The following is a 23190-nucleotide window of genomic DNA, read 5'->3' as shown; positions in this document are numbered from 1 at the left end:
GAGGTCACTGCACCGAGTGAAGTCACCTCACCGACTAAAGTCACTGCACCGAGTGAAGTCACTGCACCGAAAACACGGCTCAAGTGAAGTAACTTCACCGAGTGAAGTTGGGTAAAGTAACTTCACCGAAGTGAACATTTTCACCCACAAGTCCGTCTCCAAACTTTGCTGCTTTTTTCAAAAATTGTATTTACTTGGTTAACCATACTTAAATCTGGCCGTTTTTCATCTTTTATGCAAATAATATTAAATAATAAATAAATAGTGGTAGTTATCTTAAAAATATTGACATCATCAAATAAATTCTTGTGTCATTTTTTTATATTCCAGTGGTTCTGAGCAATTCATGTCACATACGAGCCGACGATGCTCTGTGAATATTAATGAACCTGCTTTTGTTGTACTAGTAATCTAACTTATACATTTTTCCCATTCATCACTGAGTGTTCTATTTGAATTCATTGTAAATATTTGGTTGTATATTGGCAATTTTGTCCGAAAGTTTACCTTTAAGTGTTGATTAGTCCAATATCCCTGAGAAGAAAACAAATTTAATGGAAATTATTTTTGTCAAACTATTGCACAAATAACAGAAGTTTATTTTTTTACTCTTATCTTAACACTTGGTTGATTGCTGATGACACAGTTGAAAATATGTAATGTTTTGTTGAACTAAACATAATTGCCTTTTGTTTCAGCCAAATTGGACCTTAATATATTAAAAATAACCTTTTTCACTAGTCATTTTTTTTTCTTCGCAGATCAATTTAAAGTAAAACACAACAGAATTTGATTTAGATATGTATTAAAATGCTTCTGAGAGAAACATGTCATGTTGAAGAAAAGTTTTTAGAATTTGCTCGTATGCAAACACTTATATACAAATTATAGTTGGTTTATATTTGAAGTATTCCCACTGCCCTTGATTATTTGCAAGCAATCAACATATATTTTGTCAAGGCTTTACTTTTTCAAACCCACATTATGCACAAAAATGTTGTTTTGTGTTGGACTTTACCAGCAACATTTGCACACATCAGTATGAACATGGTGTTGGCGAGGTATTTCCTGATATCAACTAATTTTAATAATTTGGTTCATTATAATATCTTCATCTCCATCTTCATCAAGATACAGAAATCGCAGAAAGGCAGCCATACTATCGTTTGTCAACTGTTTGTCAAATGCCCTGTTTTTGCGAAATAAATATTCCCAAACAACCGCATTACTGTGTGCAGAGATACTGTCCTAGAAAAAAAACATAATAAGCAAGTACCGTATTTTACGGACCATAAAGCGCACCCGATTATAAGGCGCACTGTCAATAAATTGCTTTGATTAGTTTTTTGTTCATACATAAGGCGCACCGGGCTATAGAACGCAACGTATTTTAAGGAGTATGGGTTACCGTATAAAGCTCATTAAACAAAAACTTGTTACGTAATAAATGTAAGCAAGTCACAATAGTATGAATATCACAGTTGCTAGTTGCTTTTACCGTAGTTTATTGTGTAAGACGGTGGTTTATTTATAATAGTATCGGTACTGGTTTTGAGTGTAGGCAATAAAGCACTACTTGATCCATACATTAGGCGCACCGGCTTATAAGGCGTACGATCAATTTATGAGGAAAAAAAAGGATTTAAGTTGCGCCTTATGGTCCGTAAAATACGGTAGTTACAAACATAGTGATTGACAATATTACTCGACTTAGCCTCCCACTGCTTGCAAACAACAAAAAAGCGCGCAATTATTTGTTTCCTATTTTGACCCAAAACCACTGATCTCTATTAAACACTGGATAGCGCAACACTGTTGTCCGCATGAGCGATTTTTGAGGCAAATTGAATAAGAAGGCGGCCATATTGGAAGGTCCCACTTCGTCCAGGCTAGGTTGCCAGATTAGACGTTTTAAGGCGTAATTTTGTTAATTTAGCTTTTTTTTGAAGAAGTTTAGTATTGTAAAATTTTGTTTAGTCTTCGTTTATTTACATAAACGTATATTACTTAAGAATTATTGATGAAAATGTTATTATCTAGAATCTCTTGTGAATTTTTGCAATCAGTAACTTTCATGCCTGTGTAGACTGTATATTTATTATAAGTCTATGCTCTGCAAACTGTTGTATTGAAGGCCGCATCTCACAATTAAATCCTAAAAATTGAGTTTTAGAAGTCATTTGTCATTGTGCACCTGGTTACAGTTTCTCTTGTTTGCCAAAAACAATTGCCGGGTCTGATGACTCATGAAGGGGGACTACTATTGCTGAACAGAAAAAAAATTGATTGCAGCTGCATTAAGACAGCACATAGGGGGGTTTTGCAAAGGCTAACTGCTAAATTGTCAGTCCTAGGGGGTGTACAAACAGCCCCGGTGGGGCCCCAAGACAATTACAAGACATCTAATTCTTCATGAATTGTGTAGAGGGGGGTTGGTGGCTTCACTTAATCGCAAATGGAGGTAACTTTCTGTGATTCATTTTTTCACAAAACAAACCTACACTTTTTTGGCCAAAACAATGGCCAACAGAGGGTCAAAATGCCCCCGGGGGAGCAGTTTAAGTAGTTATTTCCATTATAAATTTGGCCACAATTCCTTGCCAAGGGTCGGCACTAACAGAAAATCACAAATTGAACATACTTTCTGTGATTCATTTTTTCACAAAATCAACCTCAATATTTGGGTAGTTTTTCAGCTACATGTACAACAGCACCCTCTACCAATTTACTGCCTGACTAATAACCCTGAAAACCAAAGTAAAACTGCCCCAAACACGCTGAAAATCGCCCTGGCAACAGCCTGTTCATCTGCGCTCATTCAACCAAAACACTGGCGCCCATGCATGACCCATTGCATTGTTACACACAATTTTACTCTGTTACGCAGGAGTTCGTTCGAGAAGGGCAATTCCCAACCGGGAAAGTCTTTTCCATTGAAATACAGAGATGCGGCCTGAAAAACAAATAAATTGATAAGTTATACAGATAATTCTGATAATCTTGTTTATAGACCATGGCTTCAAAAAGAGGAACACAGTGTTGTGCATTTGGTTGCACAAAAAGAAAAAACGTAGATAGGAGTGATAGTGAAGGGAGTGAGGATGAGGAGTCGGCAATTAAACGACAACAACCAAGAACTTTTCACAAGTATGAGTGATGTGAAACACTACATGTTGGCCAAAGTTAATTATTTGCCATGTCATTGATGCTGTTGTTTATTTTCCTTTACATTATTTTGAAGTTTTTTTTTCTTGGTGTACAAAAAACATACACTGTGTTTTTGGAGCTGCTCATATACAATAAAACAACCTTTAAGTTTCATTCAGTATTCTATGTGGTTGTGCAGAGTTGCAGGTTAATAACAAAAACAGACTTTACATACATATATAAATGCTTTCAATAATAACTGAAAAAACTTGTGTTTGGGCCACCTTTGCAAATATGTTAATGCAAGGTATATGCAATGATGAATGAAAATAAAATACTTAGTTGTGAAAGAATATGCAGTAGCAGCAAGAAATGTATTACAGATTTCCAAAAAATCCAGTGCAAAGAAAACAATGGCAGAGTAAATTGCACAGAAGTGGGTGGTCACCCACCAAAAACTCAGTTGTTTGCTCAGACCATTTTTTTGAAAAAAACATGAACCGAACAGGCCAGATAGTGTTGCTTCGTGAAGGTGCTGTACCGACGAGGTTTAAGCTCTTTCCCAAACATCTCCAAAAGGTATCAGTAATTTTTTTTATTTTTACTATTAACTATACACAATGTAATTCTAGCAAACAAATGAAAGAAAGCAACCAATAAAGCGAAGTTTGGCAAGCGGAAAAGAAAACACAATTCAAAGACAGAGGTGGGCTAGTAAAACCAACACCATGTGTAATTAAAATCTGTGAAGAAACAGAAAAACGATTTCAAAGGATGCTAAACACACTGGATAAAAACTTACCACACTGCAGAGGTCTACCTGATATCATCATCAGTTCTGAATGATGTTAATGTCTCACAGCTTTTCCGTAATTTAGACGAACACATGTTTGAATGTGCAGTTATGGAAAACCATACTTTTCGACTGATCAAGACTGTTTCTAAATGCTACTGCAAGATTAGGTTGCACCACCTGAGCAAAGAATACTCTACAAAAGTTACAGGGGAGAAAATAAGAAAAAAATTGAATAAACTCGTACTATTTAAGCACCAGTAAATAAAAACTGCTTTAAAATTTCTGTTTCTGTTTAATTCCGTTTTTGTGTTTGTTTACAATACGAGATCAGTATAAAGCAAATACATGCTTGAGATTGTTGGTACGCTTGATCACGCCAGTGACGCATTGCAAGTATTTTATGTCCAATTTGCCTGAATTCACTTATTCACACAACCTTCCAGAAGTCCAACCTTTATGTCGTGAATAGCTAAAAAAAGTAAACATTTGTATTTAGACTAAACATTAACTTGCATTTCCAAATTTTCACGCCAATTGGACAAAACCTCAATCTTTAACGCATTTTCCGCATCTGCTCTGTGCAGAGTGGGTCCTTCCAACATGGCGGACACGATGTTCAATTTGCCTCATTTTTCGACCAATCAGTGCGCTATCCAGTGTTTAATAGAGATCAGTGCCCAAAACGCAGTAGACAGCAAATCGCCGTAAAAAATGATGCGACACGATTTATTTAAAATTATCCACATATTTCAAAAGACGAGGGACCAAACTTCTTGTTTCTTAAAACTTTTAAATTTGGTTCCATTTAATGGGTTTTTAAACCCCTTAAAAAACACCAAAATCGCATGTAATCCAATGCATTTTTCATTTCGCGTAAAGTGTTACGTATGCGTGACGGCGCACTTTCAGCGAAGTTTCCATTCCGTGTTTTAGTATTCTATGATGCAACCATAAAAAAGTCATAATGGAGCACAACTAGTGACAAAATTGAATTAATGTTTTTACCGCAAGATGGTGCCCAAGATCGTTGTTGACTTTCGAAAATCGCATTTCGGAACGGAAATACATTTGCTGTGTGTGTGTGGTTGTTAGCGAGCTGTGAACTTGTAATGGAAGTGCGCGTGTCCCTTTTTTCTCTGAATTGTAAACACGCTTTCACAGTAAGCAGTGCGTTGTTGTTTTGCTTAGCGCGGGTGGATAAAGGAAGTTGCCAGTGCAGTAACTTATTATGTTCCAGTAATAAGTTATAACAGATTTAACCTCCGTTTGTTTCTGCAGGACGCATCAACTATACGCCTAAATGTTTCTATTTTAATTGAATGTTTTCGTTAACAAAGTTATGCCGAGAGTTTCGACCAAACCCCCTAAATTGTTATATTGTGTCATAATTAATAACTTGCTTATAAAAAAGCAATTTATATATAGCGTAGGCACCCATTTCCAAATGTTACCACACTCAACATCTGTGCCGGGTAATTTGTCTTTATAATGTATATGCTTGAAATGGGTGAACCCTATACATAGGAGAAGTTGTTCCCATCACCTAAAACACACTGATGAAAATAGTATTTAACCAAATATAGGTTGAGCTGCAGAAAAACTTTCTGTTAACGGTAAATTGGGTGAAAATTCATGTCTTTAAAGTTATGAATTTAAAAATCAATGCAAAAACACAAACTTATTAATAATTGTTTAGGTTGTGTTGATGTTGAATATGATAACTTGTTGGAAATTGTTTAAGAACCTGAACAGTGTTTTCTACAATGGCTGAAATGCAATGTAGCAACATGTGTGAAAGAACTCCAGGCTCTACACAGGGTGGTGGTGACATCACACAACACAGTGAATCATGTCAACCCTGTAACATACGGGAGCTGGCCACTCAAAGCAGCTCTGGTATAACACAGGAAGTCACTTTGTCAGATGGTCGCTCTGCTAAGCTACAATCAGTGTACAACTCTGTTGATGTTTTAAGCCAGGCAAAGTTTTTACCAGATTGTAATTCAACCAAAAACAACCATCTTGTTACCATTGAAGGTGTTGGTGACAGGATTAGTTGTGACTGTTTACCACAGCGTGGTGTACTTGCAAATATACCATCTGTGGTAGTGAGTGACACAACTGCAGTGGATGACATAGTAGTTGAGGAAAGCAGTGAAACATTGGCTGGCACTGACTTGATGGATAGTCAAAACTTGTCGAGGGCAAGAAATCCTAACATTAAACACATTTGTGAAAGCAGTGGTTCACTTGACTCCAATAGTGGGGAAAATCTACTGGGTGATTCTAATGAGCATGTCCTGTTGAGTCCCAGGCGAAGTTGTGACAGTGCATATAGTTCATCTCTAGACAACGGTGGAGGAATGGACAACTTGCAGGAAGAGTCAGGAATTACCTTTTCTCTTGAGACCGGTGACTTATCTGCTACTAATACCTCATCAGCTGAGGATTCTCCAAGCCACAAAGTACATTGTTCAACATTAACTGTAGGATGTCTGTCCAAGAACTCACCTTCCCATTTTTCTTCATCTTCATCGATTACTTCTGATATGGAGGGCTCACCTAAAGTTGATGATGCCTTATCGAACACACTGGTGGTACATGATAGTATGCAGCAACGCAAGAACTCATCGTCATCAAGTTGTTCACTCAGGTTTGTAAATAAATTTGAAATGTTTGAAGAACAATAGGAGTTCCTTTTATTGATGGAGGCTGTATAGTGAAAATAGGTTTCTAACCAGACATGTTTGTTGAATAATAAAAAACAACTGTTTTGATGAAAAAAAAATATTGTTATAGATGAAAATGCCAAGTTGACAACCTCAGTTTATATAACTGGAGATATGTTGTCTTTAAGGTCTTCATTATCCTTTGAAGAATCAGAGGAGGATTTTGTAAGCAGCGATGAGAACACAATAAGCACCAACCGTCGTCACAGCAAAGTTAAAGCTGTGAGTAGTGGTTGGAACACATCCAACATTATTGTCTTGTCATAACAATTCAACTTCCTTTTTAAGTAAGCTTAGATGTTACAAAAAGGAAGTATGTAAATTAGTTCAGCCTACTATGTAGCAGTATACACGTTCAAGTGTATTGCCAAATCATTTAGTAGTTACTGCTTGTTTTAAAAGTGTTTTCAAGTGTTGTTAAAGTTTAGGAAATGTGTTGTAGAAAGGATATGTTTATAGATTACTTTGGGCTCCTGTCTGTTTAGGTCTTTAGTTTCACTAAATAGTATTTAATAATTAAAAAAATCAGGTGTGTTGGCATACAGTGCAGCAAGCATTCCCAAGGAAAACGTTTTTTTCGTATCGCAAGTTATGTTGAAACGGTGTGCTTTGTTTGCCAAGCAAACTCACTCAAGCAGGCAACGTGTTTGTTCAGTGCTGGATGATGGCACAGCAGGTTTTGTAGAAGTTAGTGGGTCAACAATCTGTACTATCTTATTGCTGTGATAGAACCGACTCCATTAGAACATGAATGATATTGCGTAAAAGTCATTGCTACAGAAACTTTAGGTTCACGTTTTTGCAGTAAGCTTGTTTGCTCACTACTGACTTGCGCCAAACAGCTAACCAATCATAACACGCATCCTCTTGTCAACAAATGTTGTTAGGTCGAGTTGTGCAGTAAAAGACTTTGTTGCCGCAGTCATTTGTTGATAGAAGCGTGTGTTACGCTTCACCGAGCCAGCCGTGAGAGATTGGTGATTGCGTGCGCCACACGATCCATCGAACAACTATATGGCAATAATTTTTCTGTTTGATTAACAAAGCATTAAAATAACCATGAACCCAGAGATACTTGTCGTATATGACGAGACACAGTTTATAAATAACTTCTTCAACGAAGTTGCTTCAGATGGTCATATCCTTTTAATGAGTCATATGGTTTTCAATCAAACAACTTACAAGAAAGCATTATGAGTCACAGGCAACCCCATGCTTTCCTTTAATGTTCCAGTAACTTCCTGTAAGTTCAAACCCCAGGAATAGGTATGATGGCCTCCAATGTGTTTTAGTACTCAAACAAAATAGAGGTCCCAATTAAAAAGAACAAGTGTAACTTGCGTCTGGTAACCTGCCAAGTTTGACAATAAAACTATCACAATGGTGGAGGGGGAGTGCTGGCAGTTAAAGTACCCTGCAAGGCAAATGAGTTAGTGTAAAGTAGGACAAGTTGTTTTGCTTAGTGATACATGTTGGAGAGTATACATTTGTATAGAACAGCTTTCAGTAAATTGTGTGACTTCTTGCCATATGATGTTATTTGTGTTACTTAACAATGTTGAATATTGGGTTTTCAGATTTATGTGTGCTGGTATTCTGAACTTTGTAAACATGTAGAACCACTTCCCAGGGAGAAAAATCTTCTTTAACTCTTAGAATCTTACCTTGTAATTTTTTATTTGCCAGCAAACCTCGTGGAAAAAAATCAGGCGAATGGTGATTTGGTCACCTTTTATGCAATCTTTCAAGAAGAAATATCCATGGGTGCAGCTTGCAGGTCATGCAGGTCAGGTTTAAACCAAAACTATATGTTACGTGTAGAAATAAGACCTTATTTCTATCAAAATGACATTTTAATTGAAAAAAAAACTGCAATATGATAGTTTGGAAAATGTGTCAGGTAACTTCCAGCCTGGTGAAGAAGGCTGTATTCTCAAAAAATTTGTTGAAAGAGAGGCAGAATGCTTAAACGGCCTCACCACTGACCAAAACCTTCATGATTTCTCTCCAACTTTTCATGGAGTCGTTGAAGTGAACGGGGAAAAGTATACAAGAATGCAAGATCTACTTCTCCCTTTTGATTGTCCATCACTCATGGATTGTAAGATGGGGATCCGGTGAGACAAAGATGCCTTAACATGCATTGTGAAAAGTTAAGGTTGATGCTGATAAAATATTTTTCCCATTGTTGATTTGGGCTGTGAACCCTGTGCAGTGACCAAGCAAGCACAGTATATATATTATATATTGCATAAACTTTGTGTAGGACATACTTGGAAGACGAACTAGTAAAGGCAAAAGTGAAACCAAGGTTGAGACAAGTAAGTGCATTGAACATGTGTTTAAAAAGCTGTTTCTGTGCAAAGAAACTCTTCTCTGGAATATGAAATATGCATGGACTTTTTTGTAGGATATGTATCAAAAAATGGTGGAAGTCTCACCCAATGAACCTACAGAGGAAGAAAGACAGCAACATGCTGTAACTAAACCGCGCTACATGCAGTGGCGAGAGCACATCAGTTCAACGTCAAACCTTGGCTTCAGGATAGAAGGAATTAAGGTGTTTTGCACATAAACATTTTGTGTGAAAGATTTATCATATGTGGTGTCATGACAACATTTAAAGACATTGTGTTGTTTTACCAACAATCAGACCGGGAATTAATCTAATCTTAATATATGGGTAGAAACATAATAGAATTACCCCTGGAATGTTAATGTGATTATATAGGCCTTCCCTGAAGTGTTCCAGTTACTATTCTCATCTGGCTTGAAAGGCACCTCTTAATATTGACAGTTTATGACGTCAAAGTCTTTGTTCGATTTTCCTCGATTTAAACGTCACAATGAGTATTGTTTGCAAAAGAACCCACTTGAATTTCAATTGGGCGGCAAAACTGTCTCTTCATAGTATGGCCTTCAATGTAAATGTTTCTATAATTTGTGAGTGATTTTAATACTTACTGTTATTAAAAAAGCAACCATTCACAATGTTCCTTTGCTGGAGGTGCATTTTTTGTAAAGGTCATAAACCTCCATTATGAACGTCATAAGGTGTCATTGTGTGGTGTTTTTGACGTGTTAGAAATCTTATGAGCCATTTGTTTAAATTCAGAAAAGCGACAAAGATCCCAGCAAGGACTACAAGCTGACAAAGAGTAGAGAGCAAGTATCATCGGCTTTTGGTTATTTCATCGATAACAATATAAGTGTCCTGGTGAGTTTGCTGGATTAACACCCTATGCTAACTTGTCCATCCCATTATGGCGTCACAAATATCACAATTTAGTGTGGCTTTAATGACGTTCATTTACGTCCTAATAATGGTGCAATAAAGTTGGCGCGGCACGTAAACCCTAGCTTTTATGACGTAACTCAGAGTAATTGTGACAAATAATGTGAGTTTTGGAGCGTGAAAAACACGCTTGTTCGACATAGCAGAACTTTGCGTTGCGTACACCACCAGCAGACTACGACACTGGAGTAACACAGCCACATTGCGGGTTAATTCCATCGCCCAATACACCTTAATATTGATTACAAATATTGAGTAACTGATACCAGATCAACGCACTGCTGGCCAAATTGAACCCCGTGTATATTCATCTGATGGATTAAATTCTGTGAAATATTTGGTCGCAACTGTCCAAACCGCGCCGTTAATATATCCGACGTTTTATGTTTGCGTTATAAATACCTACTGCGCACGTCAGCCGTCCGTTTATAATGTCGGTATTTATCTGATATTAAGGCAAATACCTAAACGGACAGCGTTAATTCAGAATCCTAATTTGAACGTCATCAACGTATTTTATTTGCAGAGAAAATATATAGATAGGCTGAAGTTGATGATCGAGAGTTTGGGGAAGTCCGAGTTCTTCCACAGCCACGAGGTAAGTACACCACCATCCATAAATTGAACCATTAACGCATCTTCTTCGTGGCATCTCGGTGAACTCTGTGATGGAAACAAATAGTATTTGCGTGTTCAACCATGCGTGATATTACTCTATGCTTGACTGACCATTGGTAGGACAGCCGACAATTACTGGCCTCAAATATTAATGAAGTAATTTTTGCAGCAAATGTAAAACCGCGTTCTGAGTTGTTCCATGAACGAATCGGTTGCGGTAGAAATTAACAGTTCTTTAATTGGCTGCTTCCATTGGGCAGGATATTAACGTGATGTAATTCGCACAATTGAACAATCTGTAGTAAACTTATTTGCACAATCACCCGTGCTAATATAATCACTTCTCCACCTTATTTTACATTTGTGAAAAATTTATTCAGACTAAACATGGAGATTGCGTGACGTTTTATCAATGGAATGTCAAATAAATAAAATAAAAAATAAAGTCAATCTTTCAAATCGGGTAGGGAATACACGTTTCCGTATGGTTCCTACCACTCATGTATGGAATGGCACTTTCCCGATTAAACTATTCCCCCATACGCCATCGATCCTACCTCCTCCAAACCTTCAGTGATAATGGAATCATACGTAATTGATCGTAACCTTGCAATGCACTTTGCTTTCCATGTACGGCAATTTGGCAACATTTCGGTTGCATTAATTACTCTATTTATAAACGCACTACCAATATAGCTTTGTAGGTCAGGCCTAAGTGCCTGTCCTCTCTATTTAGCCTAAAGCTAAATAGTTGCTATATTTTAATTTCGATAGCATTAATTTTTGTAGGATACAATTTTAAAACCTCTACCGCTCAGGGTAATAGACAGAAAGGTTGTATAGGTCAATACAAGCTGTAACGTCATCCGTGGATTAGCGTGGTTGGATTTTGAAGCGAGAGTTGTCGAAGTATTGGCTACAACATGTTGTCATCCATACCATATATTTGTAGGTGATCGGGAGTTCTCTACTGTTTGTTCATGACAGTTCGGGAGAGGCAAATATTTGGATGATTGACTTCGGTAAAACAACACGACTCCCTGACAGCCACAAGTTGGATCACAGATCTGAATGGATGGAAGGAAACAGGTGACGCGACAACAACATGTCAAGCGACAACATTTTACATGGAAACCTTTCTGAGAAACTCTTTTGGAACTTAATAATTTTTTTTTCAAAACTTATTTTTTTCATAATTAAGTGGCAAACCCCTTCTATGCATTGCAGTTTTGCGACAAATATTTGATGATTTTGTTTCATTTTATAAATATATAAGCCATGTATTATTTATCTGTTGGTTGCCATTTTGAGATATAGGGTTTCACAATCTGTCACATGACTCATATTTTAAGGTGATTCAGTGTTTAATATTTGCGTGGGTTGTTCCACCATAAACCCCGAATGTTTGTTTGTGTGAAAATTACAGTTTTTTTCTAACGATTTGTTGAATACCGAAGCGATTCCGGCGTATCGAGCTTAGCAACATATTCCAAAACTATCACGCCCACATGTGTAAGTTGAAGGTGTTTTGTGGAACTGGCCGTAAATCCTCCTGGTAAAAAGAAGCAGGATAAAGATTGTACACTCGACATAACGCTGCAAAGCTATGATAACTCAATGTGATCAAACATTGACATCTATGACATCATAACCGTTTCCGTTATGTGGTCGCCCATCCGTGGCATTATGTTATTATTTCATGGATTGCTCCACTTAATTATAGTTTGTAGATGAGGTGGCGCCATTTTAGTAAACACCAGGAGCCTGTTATGTTTATTTACGATTCTATATACCTCACGTTTAACTGTTGGCTTTGCAGAGAGGACGGCTATTTATTCGGGATGGATAACATGGTCACAATATTTGAGGCAATTTTACAAGAACTGACCACCGCCCCATCAAGTGGTCAAGAATCACACAACCCCCTGTCCGTTGATGACGCAGCAACGAACAGTCCAAGGTCGATGAGAAGAGCATTGCGTCGCCAGGACGCGAGAAGCAGTACGAATGAAATACCGGTGGACGGTAGAACAACGTAACTCGGGGAAGGTCTGTACGGTACCTGTTGTACGTTGGGGGATTTACCGTTGTGTGACCAAGGTGTATCACGTGATTGCAGGTACTAGCGTGGGGGGGGGAGGTAAATTATTTGATTTGACATAACTTTGGGTGCTGTTGACCCAAGCACTAATTTTGAACAGTTTGTTTAGTTCTGTGTCACAAAGTTTCCATTTTAGCTGGTTTTATTCACTATGTTACAACAAAGTCCGGCCTGTTTTTTTCTTCACGTTTTTCTTGTTTTAAAAACGCACTTTATCCATTTAATTCTTCATTGGGAGAAATCTTGTGTTTGCGGATAATGTTGGTCCAACTAATCCAGTCAAATAAACGTAGTGGAAAAGTGTATACCCACTGTGTGATTTCAATCTGGTACTTTTATGTTTTGGTACAATCTGCAACCGTGCGACTCAACATTTTTATTAATTTGGAAAAAAAACTTTCAGCCTAAATTTCAGCTCAAAAGTCGGTTTATAGCGTTGTTGAAAATTTGCTCCATTTTGTGCATTTCATCGTGTAACGAAGTTTATTGTAAACTGTTTATTCTTGTAATACAAATAAATAAACTTCTGGAGTCCATGCTGTTGGCCTTTGGAGGAACTCGAGTGGAATATTTTACTTTTAAATTTTACCAACTATCCAACATTTAGCCCTCTGTCCAGCAATATAAAGAATTATTGACGACACTGAAAATACTTCTAAAACATGTAACTTGACAATTGTTGGATGTATTTTAGTACGCTCAATGATTTCAACAAGATGAAGACAATTTAACTTTTATTGTTCTTCTGTTCAAATAATAATGGCCTTTGTTTCGCCACAATCCTTGCATTTGCGAGACCGAAGTAAACTTTGCTGGTCGTTATTTTACACAATGTCCTCTTGTCGGCTGCTAAACAGATCAAAAAATGGAATAATTTAAAGCAATTTCCGACAACGTCTTAAGTATGGAATGGCCAGATCTTCATCTGGTGACATTTCGACAAAGGAAACTCGCAAATGGCTCCGAAAAGACGAATTATTTTCAAGAATATCGGCTGTCAGTGGAATCTTGCTGCTCGGTGGGCTCACCAACGACGTTGTACAATACACCATTGGAAAACCACTGCTTACAACTCAAAGTTTTACATACATTGCCTTGGTAGGTAGTTGGATTACACTATTGTTTGTATAAACTGGATAAGAGCTGTTGTGTTTTATACTGCAGGTTGTCCATGTTATCACATTTATTATGTCCATTCTCGGGTTTGTCTACACAACATCGAGATACAAAAGAAGAAGTGACAGAATCTCCTGCTTGCTGATAGGTGAATTATGTAAATACTGGACAGTTTATTGTATATTGTGCGCCTTAAATTTTGAGGACAATTTTTCTGCATCATGGCGCCATAAAAACAGAAACAAAAGTTGTTTAAAAATACTGTGAAAGTTGTTTGTCTTGTTTTTCTTACATAACCTTGCAGATTGGAAAGAGACACTACTGTCACGTAACTAACAATGTATTTAGGCACCAGACGTTTTACTTGTGTACATTGGGCGTGTGCTGATAATATTGCCCGATTAGAAAATTTAAAACAGGAAAGAGCAGCCTTACAACGTCCTCCATAGTTCGTTGAAAATATTAAGCACCAAGCCGCAAATATATATAAGCTAGCAGCATTTTGTTATAAACTGTTATTTAATTGTACCTCAACTCTTGTAAGGTCGTTTTTATTACAAAATACTGTTCTTATCGGTATTGAACAACAACCTACTAAAATGCTCAGCCAATGAAAGACCTTTTCGTGTTCGGAGTGATCTATTGGTGACCAAACTCTATTTCGAGATACCATATGTTGTTTTTGGAACCGTGTATTTTCAACTCAAAGTCAACACGAAAATTGTCAAACCGAAAATGTCGTCAAATACATTTAACCGCATTAGTAACAATCGACCAGTTTAATTAACCTCCCTCCATATTGACACCATGCGACAATTAACACTTTCTTTTTTTTTTCAGTTTTCAATGGTTTAATTTTTGTTCTACGTGTGGTGCTGGAACTGGTTCTGATCAACTATCGAAGGGAATATTACAACTCCTGAATAAAATTTACACTGTTTCCGTTTGCCAATAAATAGTGGAATGAGATTATTTTTTGTGTTTACCTTCAAACACAAAACTAACACGATTTCAGCAACAATTTATTCTTGGCGGAATCGCAACTATTATTATCTACTGTTTGTTGTACCGATAGGTGGCGCTCACGTAGCTTGGTCTCCGGCTTGCAACAGATTGTTCCAAAACTTTCGCCTGGGACCTCCTCTTTCGCCACTTTCGACGCTGTTGATTTTCCGTCCATTTAGCGATAAACCGGAAATCGATTCCGAACAAACTTAATTGTCCAAGGAACGAATCGTCCTTCTCCCATCGTCCAATCAAGTTCGACAACAATCGACACACGTGACCACTCATTACGTCATCGTAGTTCTTTCGCGCTCTTTCTTCAAAATCTAAACAGAAATAAAGTCAATGTCGAAGTTTATTGTGTTATAACGTGACAAGGCTGTATCGCCACACTGCGAAGCATAAGAATACCACTTGATATTTCGCATAGGGTCGACTTACTGTGCTGCTTGTAACATTTCCAACAAAACCGACTCAACGCTTCGTTTTCTGGCTCAAAATTTAATTTTTTTAACCCAGTGACCACAACCGAGGTTCTTCTGCTTTCGATGGTTTTTACTTCTTCGCCCAACTCCATATCTCACTTAATATACGTTTTTCTGCAAATTGAAAAAAAAAGTTGTTTTTTAATCAATAAACGCACTTTAAATGCAGATTGCCAGAGCAACGTTAGCATTCGACTGCCAGGGTTTCCTGAGGCGTATAGCGTTTTGGAACCTCAGCAAATCTACACGTGTACATTAACACAACAAAGTCATGAATAGCCACATCGTATTATCACGTCACATAATGGAACAATCGAATTCGAACAATCGCCAAGCGGGACAGAAGTGCGTTTACCGAAACAAGTTCTTTTAATCGTATTGGTAGAATCTGGCATGTAACCGCATCAAACTAGCATGCAACCGCATCATTTGTTAAATTATGCAGCAGACTGCAATCAATTCTTCGACAACTTGTATATGTTCAATCGGCATATGCCATTAAGTAAATCATCACGATGAAACACGGCAAAACTAAAATTCATTAAAAAAGTTATCAACAAAAAATCTTTTGTAATGCTTGGTGCAATCATGAATCAACACAGCAACATAGTATTGTTTATTTGGTGGACAGACCACCGATCTCTACATTGATCCAACCGACAGCCTGCCGGAATTGAAATAAATCCAGTAACTGGCGCATGCGCATTAGGACATTATACACGCTGGTTTTACATAAATATTATATCCCCTCTAACGCTGTTTACAAACAAAAAACAAGCTGGAGCTCTGCTTGAACCGTTTTAGATAGGGCAGGTTCAGACCCCTGGAAACAAATGTTCAACCGAAGCCGCTTGGTCCAACAAGTCACAACCCACTTTAAGACATCTTCTAATTTTTTCTTTAATTTTATTTCTATGTATGCGCGTAACGACCCAGAGTCATGACGGGAGAGTAACAAAAAAAATCATCATTATACAAATTTCCCCATATTTCACTTGAGTCAGCAGAAAATAGTTGCACTGGAGCGCCCTGTAGTGGTCACATAATGCCAGCGTCGTGGTGGCGCTGACATGCACACAATGGGAAGGCATTATTTGGAACACACAAAACATTCTAAATATTGATTTGATAATATAGTGAGAGAAGGAGGAATTATTCCAATGTAAAATCACACAAGTATTGCAAAAAAATTCACAACAATCGGATATAACTGATGTCATGCAACAATAAGCCAAGGCAAAGATGACAAATATATTTTTTGACAAAATTCCTGCATTATGGGGTTCGGATCAGATTTACTTCTGTTCGAATTTGTTTTTACAAGTTAGAAGTTTCTTTGTATTTACATGAAGTATTAGTTTCAATCAAGTAAAATAAAAAACGACAATATATTAGGGAGGTTAATGCACAGGGGATATAGAAGCTTGGGTACACCAGCTAATAGAAGTTTCTAGCTTAAACTCGCTAATTGTTTTTCAGTTGTAATTTGTAGTATAACATTTTCCAAGAAATAAAAACACCCCTGTTTAATAGTTGCAAGCATTGGAACATTGGATTAACAATAATATATTGCAAGCTTATGTCTCTCTCTACCAGCACATAGAATGTCCAACAGTTGTGGTTCATGCATACATAGGTGGTGGAGGTGGGTTGGCGTTGGGTACACGTCTGTTATTTGCAGCAGCTGAAAGGAAATAGTGATACACACAGTGTTACACACATATATCTTGTTATATTAATATCTTATACAAAAAAATATCCATGTAATTTTTAGTGATGGAAAATGGAAACTCATTTATTACCTCTTCTTGGGTTATGGCTTGGATAGGTTTTTGGGTAATTCTGGTAAGGTTCTGGGCTTGGGAGGTGAGGGCTAAACTGAAATCGGTTTTCAAAATCATCTGCAAACAAAATGTAATACTTGGATGAACAAAGTCAAGTATCTCATAACACATGTGTCGTGGAACAATGCAATGTTTTTGTTGTGTCTTGTACAAACAGCATACGTTTACAAAAGCAATGGTAATCTAATGGACAAACATTACACTATATTAAAACAATTGTGAAATGCTGTTTGGCACCTAGTTATGGGCATCCAATGAATTGACGCTCACTGAAAAGTAACACAAAGTGAACAATTGTTTGAGGAAGTACCAGCTAAGACTGTATAGGTGGATACAACGTGTACCATCTGCAGCTCCATAATAAAATATAAACACGGACTGCATCATACACATTTCCTACCTTCCTCAGAAACTCCTCCTGGAGGTCCATTTCTTATCGATCCTCTGCTGTTCTGCATCCCATTCATTCTGTTAGGAGGAGGCGGTGGACCTTTTGCGTCATTGCGATTAGGAGGTGGAGGAGGAGGTGTGTTTCTATGGCAACCGTCAGTAATTACAAACAATATACAGCTCGGACCAATCAAAAAATGAATCCTAGCATTATATAGTTCTAACTTGGTTCCAGTTGCGATTCGACCGCATATGGGGGAAGGTACAGGGGAACTGAAAACTTTACTTGCTTAGAAGTGGCTAAAAACCACCCTGATTTACAGACATGTTTACAACTAAAGGTCAAGAAGCATTGGGGTTTAAGCAGTTGAATGATTATGACACTACTTTGTTGCACAACAGGTTTTGTTAACTGACGTTTTTGTTGCATTTAACAAAAAAAATGGTGCTAGGCCTAAGAATGTAAAAGAAATAAAAATAATACCAACAAAACACCCATGAATGAGCACCATTTACTTGCATACGAACAGAACATTAAACACATAAATTTCTCATGCAATACATAAATACTATTGGTCAAACAACATGCACATGCATAGCTTGGTTTTGCTTAAAAATGGAATAAAAACTTTTTTAAAATAAAGTGAAAGAGACCAAGAATATATTGTGGCTGCCATTGGTGGAATATCCCAAGTTAAACATTTTGTTTTGGAAAATGGTGGCTAGTGATTGGTTGTACATGATTTTAAGCTACTGAAGTGATACTGCAACATGGAAAAAGTTGTGCTTGGGATGCAGGTGTTATAATTGTTACTGGAAGGACAACAACTCGCTTAACATCTTCGTTGAACCATTAAATAAACCAGCATCCACATTATGACATCACAAACCTTCCAATTGAGGAATGGGAGTTTCGTGATGGTGGTGGAGGCAGCGCTCGGTCATGCACGGAACTTCGAGATCCGCGCATGGGGTTGCTTGAGGGGGTTGGGGGCCCATATCTACTTCATACAATCGAATTAGGGGACGGGGCATTTGGCCACAATGACCATTTATTGTTGCCAATGTAAGATTGCAAAAAAACACGGTGCACAAAATAACAGAAGTACATAATTTTTCACTCAATTTTTACACTAACAAGCATGATTACATTGCATGAATTAAACCACAATAAAACACTTTTTATTTGTCAAGATCAAAATATTGTGCAAACAAAACCTACCTGTCTGACGGTCCATTTACAGAAGGCCTTCCACCAGGTGAAGAACCTCTTACTGACTGTCGAGATGGGATGGACGAAGTTGGGGGTGGTGGGGGGGCATGAATTGATGAAGTGCGACGTGAAGGTCCATCACCACGTGATGGAGGTGGTGGTGGTGGTCCACTGTTGTTGGACATTCTATTGGGAGAATTTTGAAGTGCCGCTCCTGGTGGAGGGGGCAAGTTGTTTCTGCCAGGTGGGGGAGGTGGAGGTCCACCTCTTGATGGTGGCGGGGGAGCATTTCCTCCTCTTGATGGAGGAAGTTGTGGAGGACCAGAGGTGCTTCTAGATGGAGCCGGTGGTGGAGGAAATCCTCCTGAGTTTCTGGAAGGAGGAGCTGGAAGTCCGCTTCCCCGGGATGGAGGTGGCTGAGGAGGTCCACTGTTTCTTGAAGGCGGGAGTTGGGGAGGGGGACCCCGGGAAGATGGTAGAGGTGGGGGTGGACCAGATCTTGAGCTGGGAGCTGTGTTGCCTGGTGGAGGAGGAAAGCTTCTTCCAGATGATCTTCCAATTGTGCCAGGTTTACTGCTATTACTTGGAGGGGTAGGGGCTGCTGCAGCGGGGGGTGGGGGGAAGCGTGGGCCACCTCCACTCATGGGCCGGGGGTTACCACTATTTCTTTGGTTTCCAAAGCGTGGAGGTTCATTTCGTGATGGTGGGGGAGGCCGTTGTTGGCGTGGCGACCTAAAACCTTGTGGAGCTCCTCTTAAAGATCCCGCTCCAGAAGGAGTCCCCCTTCCTGGAGGTAGCATGGCACCCCCACCTGGAAATTCATGATAATAAAATCACATAAAAGTTCAGGTTTGTTGATTTTTTAAATAGGAATTTTCTAACTAACAAGTCACCTGATGATGATTTAGGAAGTCTTGGGACTCCACCTGCAAACAAACCTCCTCCCATTGGCATTCCTCCTCCTCCTCCACCACCACCTCCTCCTCCTCCAGTTTTTGGTTCTGTGGACAATGTTTCACCTCAATTTTATTTAAGTTGAAACCTTTTTTTAATATGTGGTTTGCTATAGATCAAACATTGTATTTTCTGTAAACTAAATAACTTTTTATTTTTATAGAAGAAATCGTTTCATCGACAAATTATTTTTAGTGATGTTTATATTCTGGTGGGTTGTAAACTTATATTTTGTGTAAAGATTTAAACAACGAATTATTGGTTGGAATAAAAGGCAAGAAAAAAATTTTAACAACTCCAACAAGACCAATTGCACGGACAAATAAAAACCAATTGCACATTATCTGAGTTGAGCAAACTATTTTTGCACTACTGTCTGGTTCATGTAAAGTTTTTTTGGACCGGCAGTTATTGTGTGATAGGAAAACAGAACATAAGTTACAACTTTTCATAACACTGTTATCAGTGATTTGGAAAATACAACACAACATGACACAGTTAATGATAGCTGGGTAAGTTAAGCGGTCTGTTTTTGAGCTGCATAAACATGAGACGTGAAGCATCCTTAAATCAAAAAACAATTTGTTCTTTCACTATACACTGGTTACATTCACTCCATGGGCCGGTACCAGACCTGATGCACGAACAAGTGGTTGTAACCACCAAGTTAAAGTTCTATATAATATCGCTGCTTACTGCTGAGCTGAGGAGAACTGCGATCATTTGTTTGCACTTTCTTCAATTTGGCTCCCCTGAATTTTGAGATATCACCAAGCAGGGCATTCCTATCCTTTGCTTCATTTTTAGACAAAGCTGGAGGAGCAGAGACTACACCAGTCAACGGTGGTGGTGGTGGTGGAGGTGGCATGTCCAAGCCTTACGTTTAACAAATATTTTATGATAAAGTTTAAAATGTTTCCGAGCATTAAACCATATGTGTGGTTCACTTTGTACCTTCTGGAAACAACAGCATGGAAAACATAACAAACAACACAAGAATATGATAAGCAATGTGGAGCCAATAATATGAATTGTGTATAAGCTGCAGACAGATGGCCACTGTTTCGACCTAAAAAGTCTCATCAGTGCAGCTGATGTGACTATCAGATGACTTTGCTGACCAAACGACCAAGCAAAGACTTCCACTTTGTGGTGACTATACAGATGACGGTGATTGTATACTGATGGGACCTTTTAGGTTGAAACAGTGGCCATCTGTCTGCAGCTTATACACAACACTAGAATAATTTTAAAATATTAACTTTCAAAAAGCAATATCTTGGCCTCATAAACGACATCACTATGTTTTGGTTTTTAAAACTTTTCTCCATAATGCCTGAATGCAACAAACAAAAGGCGAAGCAGTATACACAGATGACGTAGAACCCCATCAAGGGAAACTGACATCACTTCCTGTTCTAACCATAAAATATGTGCGATGAATGTTTAGCAACACCCCCCATACAAAATAGTTACAACACAACAAAATCATGGTGATGTAACAAATAAAACAGGAATATTTACCTTTCAGGAAGTCTATAGCAATAAAATCAAACAACAGTAAACAATTTTTAAATTTAAAAGATTTTTAAGGTTGAATCATGACATGTCAATCTCTTTCACACATAATTATAATCTACAAAGCCATACTTAAAAATAAATGCTCTGATTATTGTGTGTGTGTGTTATATGCTGCTTCTGTGTGTTAGGACTTTTTTATATAGTGTTATCTGTTGTGCCACCTCTAGATGATTGGAAAAAATTTTCAAAATTTTGTCTGCAATCTGTGCAGCAATTACAAATGAGTTCATTACATAAAAAAAACGTTAGGCAGTTGGAGAAATCAACATCTATTGAAAAATCCTTTTCAATCTGGCCAAGTCGTACTTAAGATGTCCGAATGCAGCACAACAAAACTAAAGTTTAAATATTTTAAAATCTGAAAAATGTTGGTTGTTAAAACCTTTATGTTGAAGTCACAGATAGATCGTAGAGTTTTCAAGTTTAATAAAAGATATTTGTTTTTGAAATACCAGTTAAAAAAATTTGGTCTAATGCTTGCACGGTAGCATAACCATCATCAATCTCGCATAGAATAATTAGAACCAAAAAAGCTACATTCATATATGTTTTCATTGGCTTTAGTGCTACATTTAAATGCACATTACTGAACAATAAAAAACTTTATATTTTAAAACAATTAAATCTAAAATTAACACATACAGTCACAAAATTACACTTGTAATAAAAATTTAATGCCAGAGCTCTACCCCAGTTGTAAACAATTTATTCATACTGCATTTAAATAAAAGTAACGTTAAAAGCAAACACAATATTCATTACTGAACAACATTTGATGACCGTTCGTGAACATTTTTAGCACAACTTTGGCAGGTTGTTTGTATTCACACGCACGCAGGTTTATGCGATGCCAGAAATTATTGCCAAAACACTATAATCCGTCAATCGTGGTGAGTATTTTGCTTCCTTAATGGATCATTGTGAATCTGTGTTTACAACAACGATTAGTAGCAAACTCTCTTGTCAATATGGTTCCGACCATTCCGGAATTTATTGTCAAACCATTTTTGTATTTTTAATTTTTGCTTAGCCACAAATTTTGCGAAGATGTCAAAATATGTTTTTTTATCTTACTACAAAAATGTAGCTATCCAATACGTTGCATGCATGTGCTATTTCATTAGACTTGTATCATCTATCACAACCAGTTTCTTACATATAAAAAAGCTAAGAACATTCCGGAGGTAAAGTATGCTGCTTTTGCAATATTACTTCTATTGATAAAAAAGGAAAAAAAGCTTCCTGTTGGTTACTGGTGCGTGACGCGTAAATGGGAAGAAGTTTACTTCCACGTTAGTGTTTGCGTGTAGTTGTTCTTCTATCTAAGCAGGTATGGCTTTGCTCGGTTATGGTTGGGTTCTAGGAGAAGGTGTAAGTCCTAATGCCGTTTGATGCTATAGTTTTATGTATACCGTGTACAGAGAAGTCTGAACGTAATCAGATTTTAACCTATTTTACTCCCAGCCTGGATTTTGGTCAGTTTTGTTAGTTGTAAAAACTGACCAAATTCCAGGCAAAGATTAAAAGATCTTTAATGCGTATGTGGCAATATCGTTTATTGTGGCTTGCGTTTCTCCCGGTACAAGCTGTACGGTGGGATGCAGGCTTGTTAAGGAAGTGGCTATATAAGGTTAGTTTAAAACTGGCAGTTGAATGACTGGTACAGCGTACAGGTAATATGTCAATAAAACCAAATCTAAAATACTTACGCGCGTTTGTGAATTTAAAACTTGAAATGTTTAAACAACCAAATTTGGTCTATCTTTTAAAACTTTAAATGCAATAGGTTATAAGCAATATGAATGTCGATATTAATAAATAGACTGTTTAGTATTGACAGAATGCCATTGTGACGTAATTTGATTATTGTTTACTTTCCCAGCAGTCTGGTCTAGCGGTAATGATGTCACTCTTTT

The 23190-nt window shown here is 37.6% G+C and overlaps 4 protein-coding genes across 5 annotated transcripts; 3 read left to right on the top strand and 1 right to left on the bottom strand.

Moving 5' to 3' along the window:
* The first annotated feature begins 1911 nt into the window (after positions 1 to 1911).
* Positions 1912 to 3887, top strand: LOC145898351 (THAP domain-containing protein 1 B-like). Its single transcript, XM_082986778.1, has 3 exons — positions 1912 to 3147; positions 3531 to 3726; positions 3780 to 3887. Exons 1-3 carry the CDS (start codon positions 3014 to 3016, stop codon positions 3885 to 3887), a joined length of 438 nt encoding a protein of 145 aa, XP_082842904.1. The 5' UTR covers positions 1912 to 3013.
* A 1756-nt stretch (positions 3888 to 5643) lies between these two features.
* Positions 5644 to 13215, top strand: LOC145897519 (inositol-trisphosphate 3-kinase A-like). Its single transcript, XM_082985843.1, has 10 exons — positions 5644 to 6596; positions 6801 to 6894; positions 8359 to 8458; positions 8573 to 8789; positions 8939 to 8993; positions 9083 to 9232; positions 9788 to 9889; positions 10494 to 10565; positions 11538 to 11674; positions 12405 to 13215. The coding sequence occupies exons 1-10, from the start codon at positions 5707 to 5709 to the stop codon at positions 12622 to 12624; spliced, it is 2037 nt and encodes a 678-aa protein (XP_082841969.1). The 5' UTR covers positions 5644 to 5706; the 3' UTR covers positions 12625 to 13215.
* Positions 13216 to 13544: 329 nt separating this feature from the next.
* On the top strand, positions 13545 to 14754 carry LOC145899253 (uncharacterized). Its single transcript, XM_082987986.1, has 3 exons — positions 13545 to 13784; positions 13851 to 13950; positions 14643 to 14754. Exons 1-3 carry the CDS (start codon positions 13596 to 13598, stop codon positions 14723 to 14725), a joined length of 372 nt encoding a protein of 123 aa, XP_082844112.1. The 5' UTR covers positions 13545 to 13595; the 3' UTR covers positions 14726 to 14754.
* A 1892-nt stretch (positions 14755 to 16646) lies between these two features.
* Positions 16647 to 22045, bottom strand: LOC145897503 (uncharacterized). 2 transcript variants are annotated; one of them, XM_082985819.1, is made up of 7 exons: positions 20390 to 22045; positions 19633 to 19740; positions 18749 to 19550; positions 18417 to 18527; positions 17537 to 17670; positions 17095 to 17193; positions 16647 to 16976 (listed from the first exon to the last, which is right to left on the bottom strand). In XM_082985819.1, the coding sequence occupies exons 1-7, from the start codon at positions 20559 to 20561 to the stop codon at positions 16915 to 16917; spliced, it is 1488 nt and encodes a 495-aa protein (XP_082841945.1). In that variant the 5' UTR covers positions 20562 to 22045; the 3' UTR covers positions 16647 to 16914. The 2 variants fall into 2 exon arrangements, with proteins under 2 accessions (XP_082841945.1, XP_082841946.1); XM_082985820.1 differs by lacking the exon at positions 18417 to 18527.
* Positions 22046 to 23190: the final 1145 nt, after the last annotated feature.

Source organism: Ascidia mentula, chromosome 4 (genome assembly GCF_947561715.1).
Source record: "Ascidia mentula chromosome 4, kaAscMent1.1, whole genome shotgun sequence".
In the NCBI taxonomy this organism is placed as follows: Eukaryota; Metazoa; Chordata; class Ascidiacea; order Phlebobranchia; family Ascidiidae; genus Ascidia; species Ascidia mentula.
This window is presented reverse-complemented; position numbering and strand designations above follow the sequence as displayed.

Excerpts from the sequence above, each read along its gene's own strand:
- LOC145897519 (XM_082985843.1), top strand. The coding sequence starts at position 5,707 with ATGGCTGAAATGCAATGTAGCAACATGTGTGAAAGAACTCCAGGCTCT. Across the intron at positions 8,790-8,938 it reads GATTGTAAGATGGGGATCCG|GACATACTTGGAAGACGAAC; the intron begins GTGAGACAAAGA and ends AACTTTGTGTAG. Across the intron at positions 9,890-10,493 it reads ATAACAATATAAGTGTCCTG|AGAAAATATATAGATAGGCT; the intron begins GTGAGTTTGCTG and ends TTTTATTTGCAG.
- LOC145897503 (XM_082985819.1), bottom strand. The coding sequence starts at position 20,561 with ATGCCACCTCCACCACCACCACCACCGTTGACTGGTGTAGTCTCTGCT. Across the intron at positions 19,741-20,389 it reads CAGTTCTCCTCAGCTCAGCA|AACCAAAAACTGGAGGAGGA; the intron begins GTAAGCAGCGAT and ends CATTGTCCACAG. Across the intron at positions 17,671-18,416 it reads TCCCATTCCTCAATTGGAAG|AAACACACCTCCTCCTCCAC; the intron begins GTTTGTGATGTC and ends CGGTTGCCATAG.
- LOC145899253 (XM_082987986.1), top strand. The coding sequence starts at position 13,596 with ATGGCCAGATCTTCATCTGGTGACATTTCGACAAAGGAAACTCGCAAA. Across the intron at positions 13,785-13,850 it reads GTTTTACATACATTGCCTTG|GTTGTCCATGTTATCACATT; the intron begins GTAGGTAGTTGG and ends TTTATACTGCAG. Across the intron at positions 13,951-14,642 it reads AATCTCCTGCTTGCTGATAG|TTTTCAATGGTTTAATTTTT; the intron begins GTGAATTATGTA and ends TTTTTTTTTCAG.
- LOC145898351 (XM_082986778.1), top strand. The coding sequence starts at position 3,014 with ATGGCTTCAAAAAGAGGAACACAGTGTTGTGCATTTGGTTGCACAAAA. Across the intron at positions 3,148-3,530 it reads CAACCAAGAACTTTTCACAA|ATTTCCAAAAAATCCAGTGC; the intron begins GTATGAGTGATG and ends AATGTATTACAG. Across the intron at positions 3,727-3,779 it reads TTCCCAAACATCTCCAAAAG|CAAACAAATGAAAGAAAGCA; the intron begins GTATCAGTAATT and ends ATGTAATTCTAG.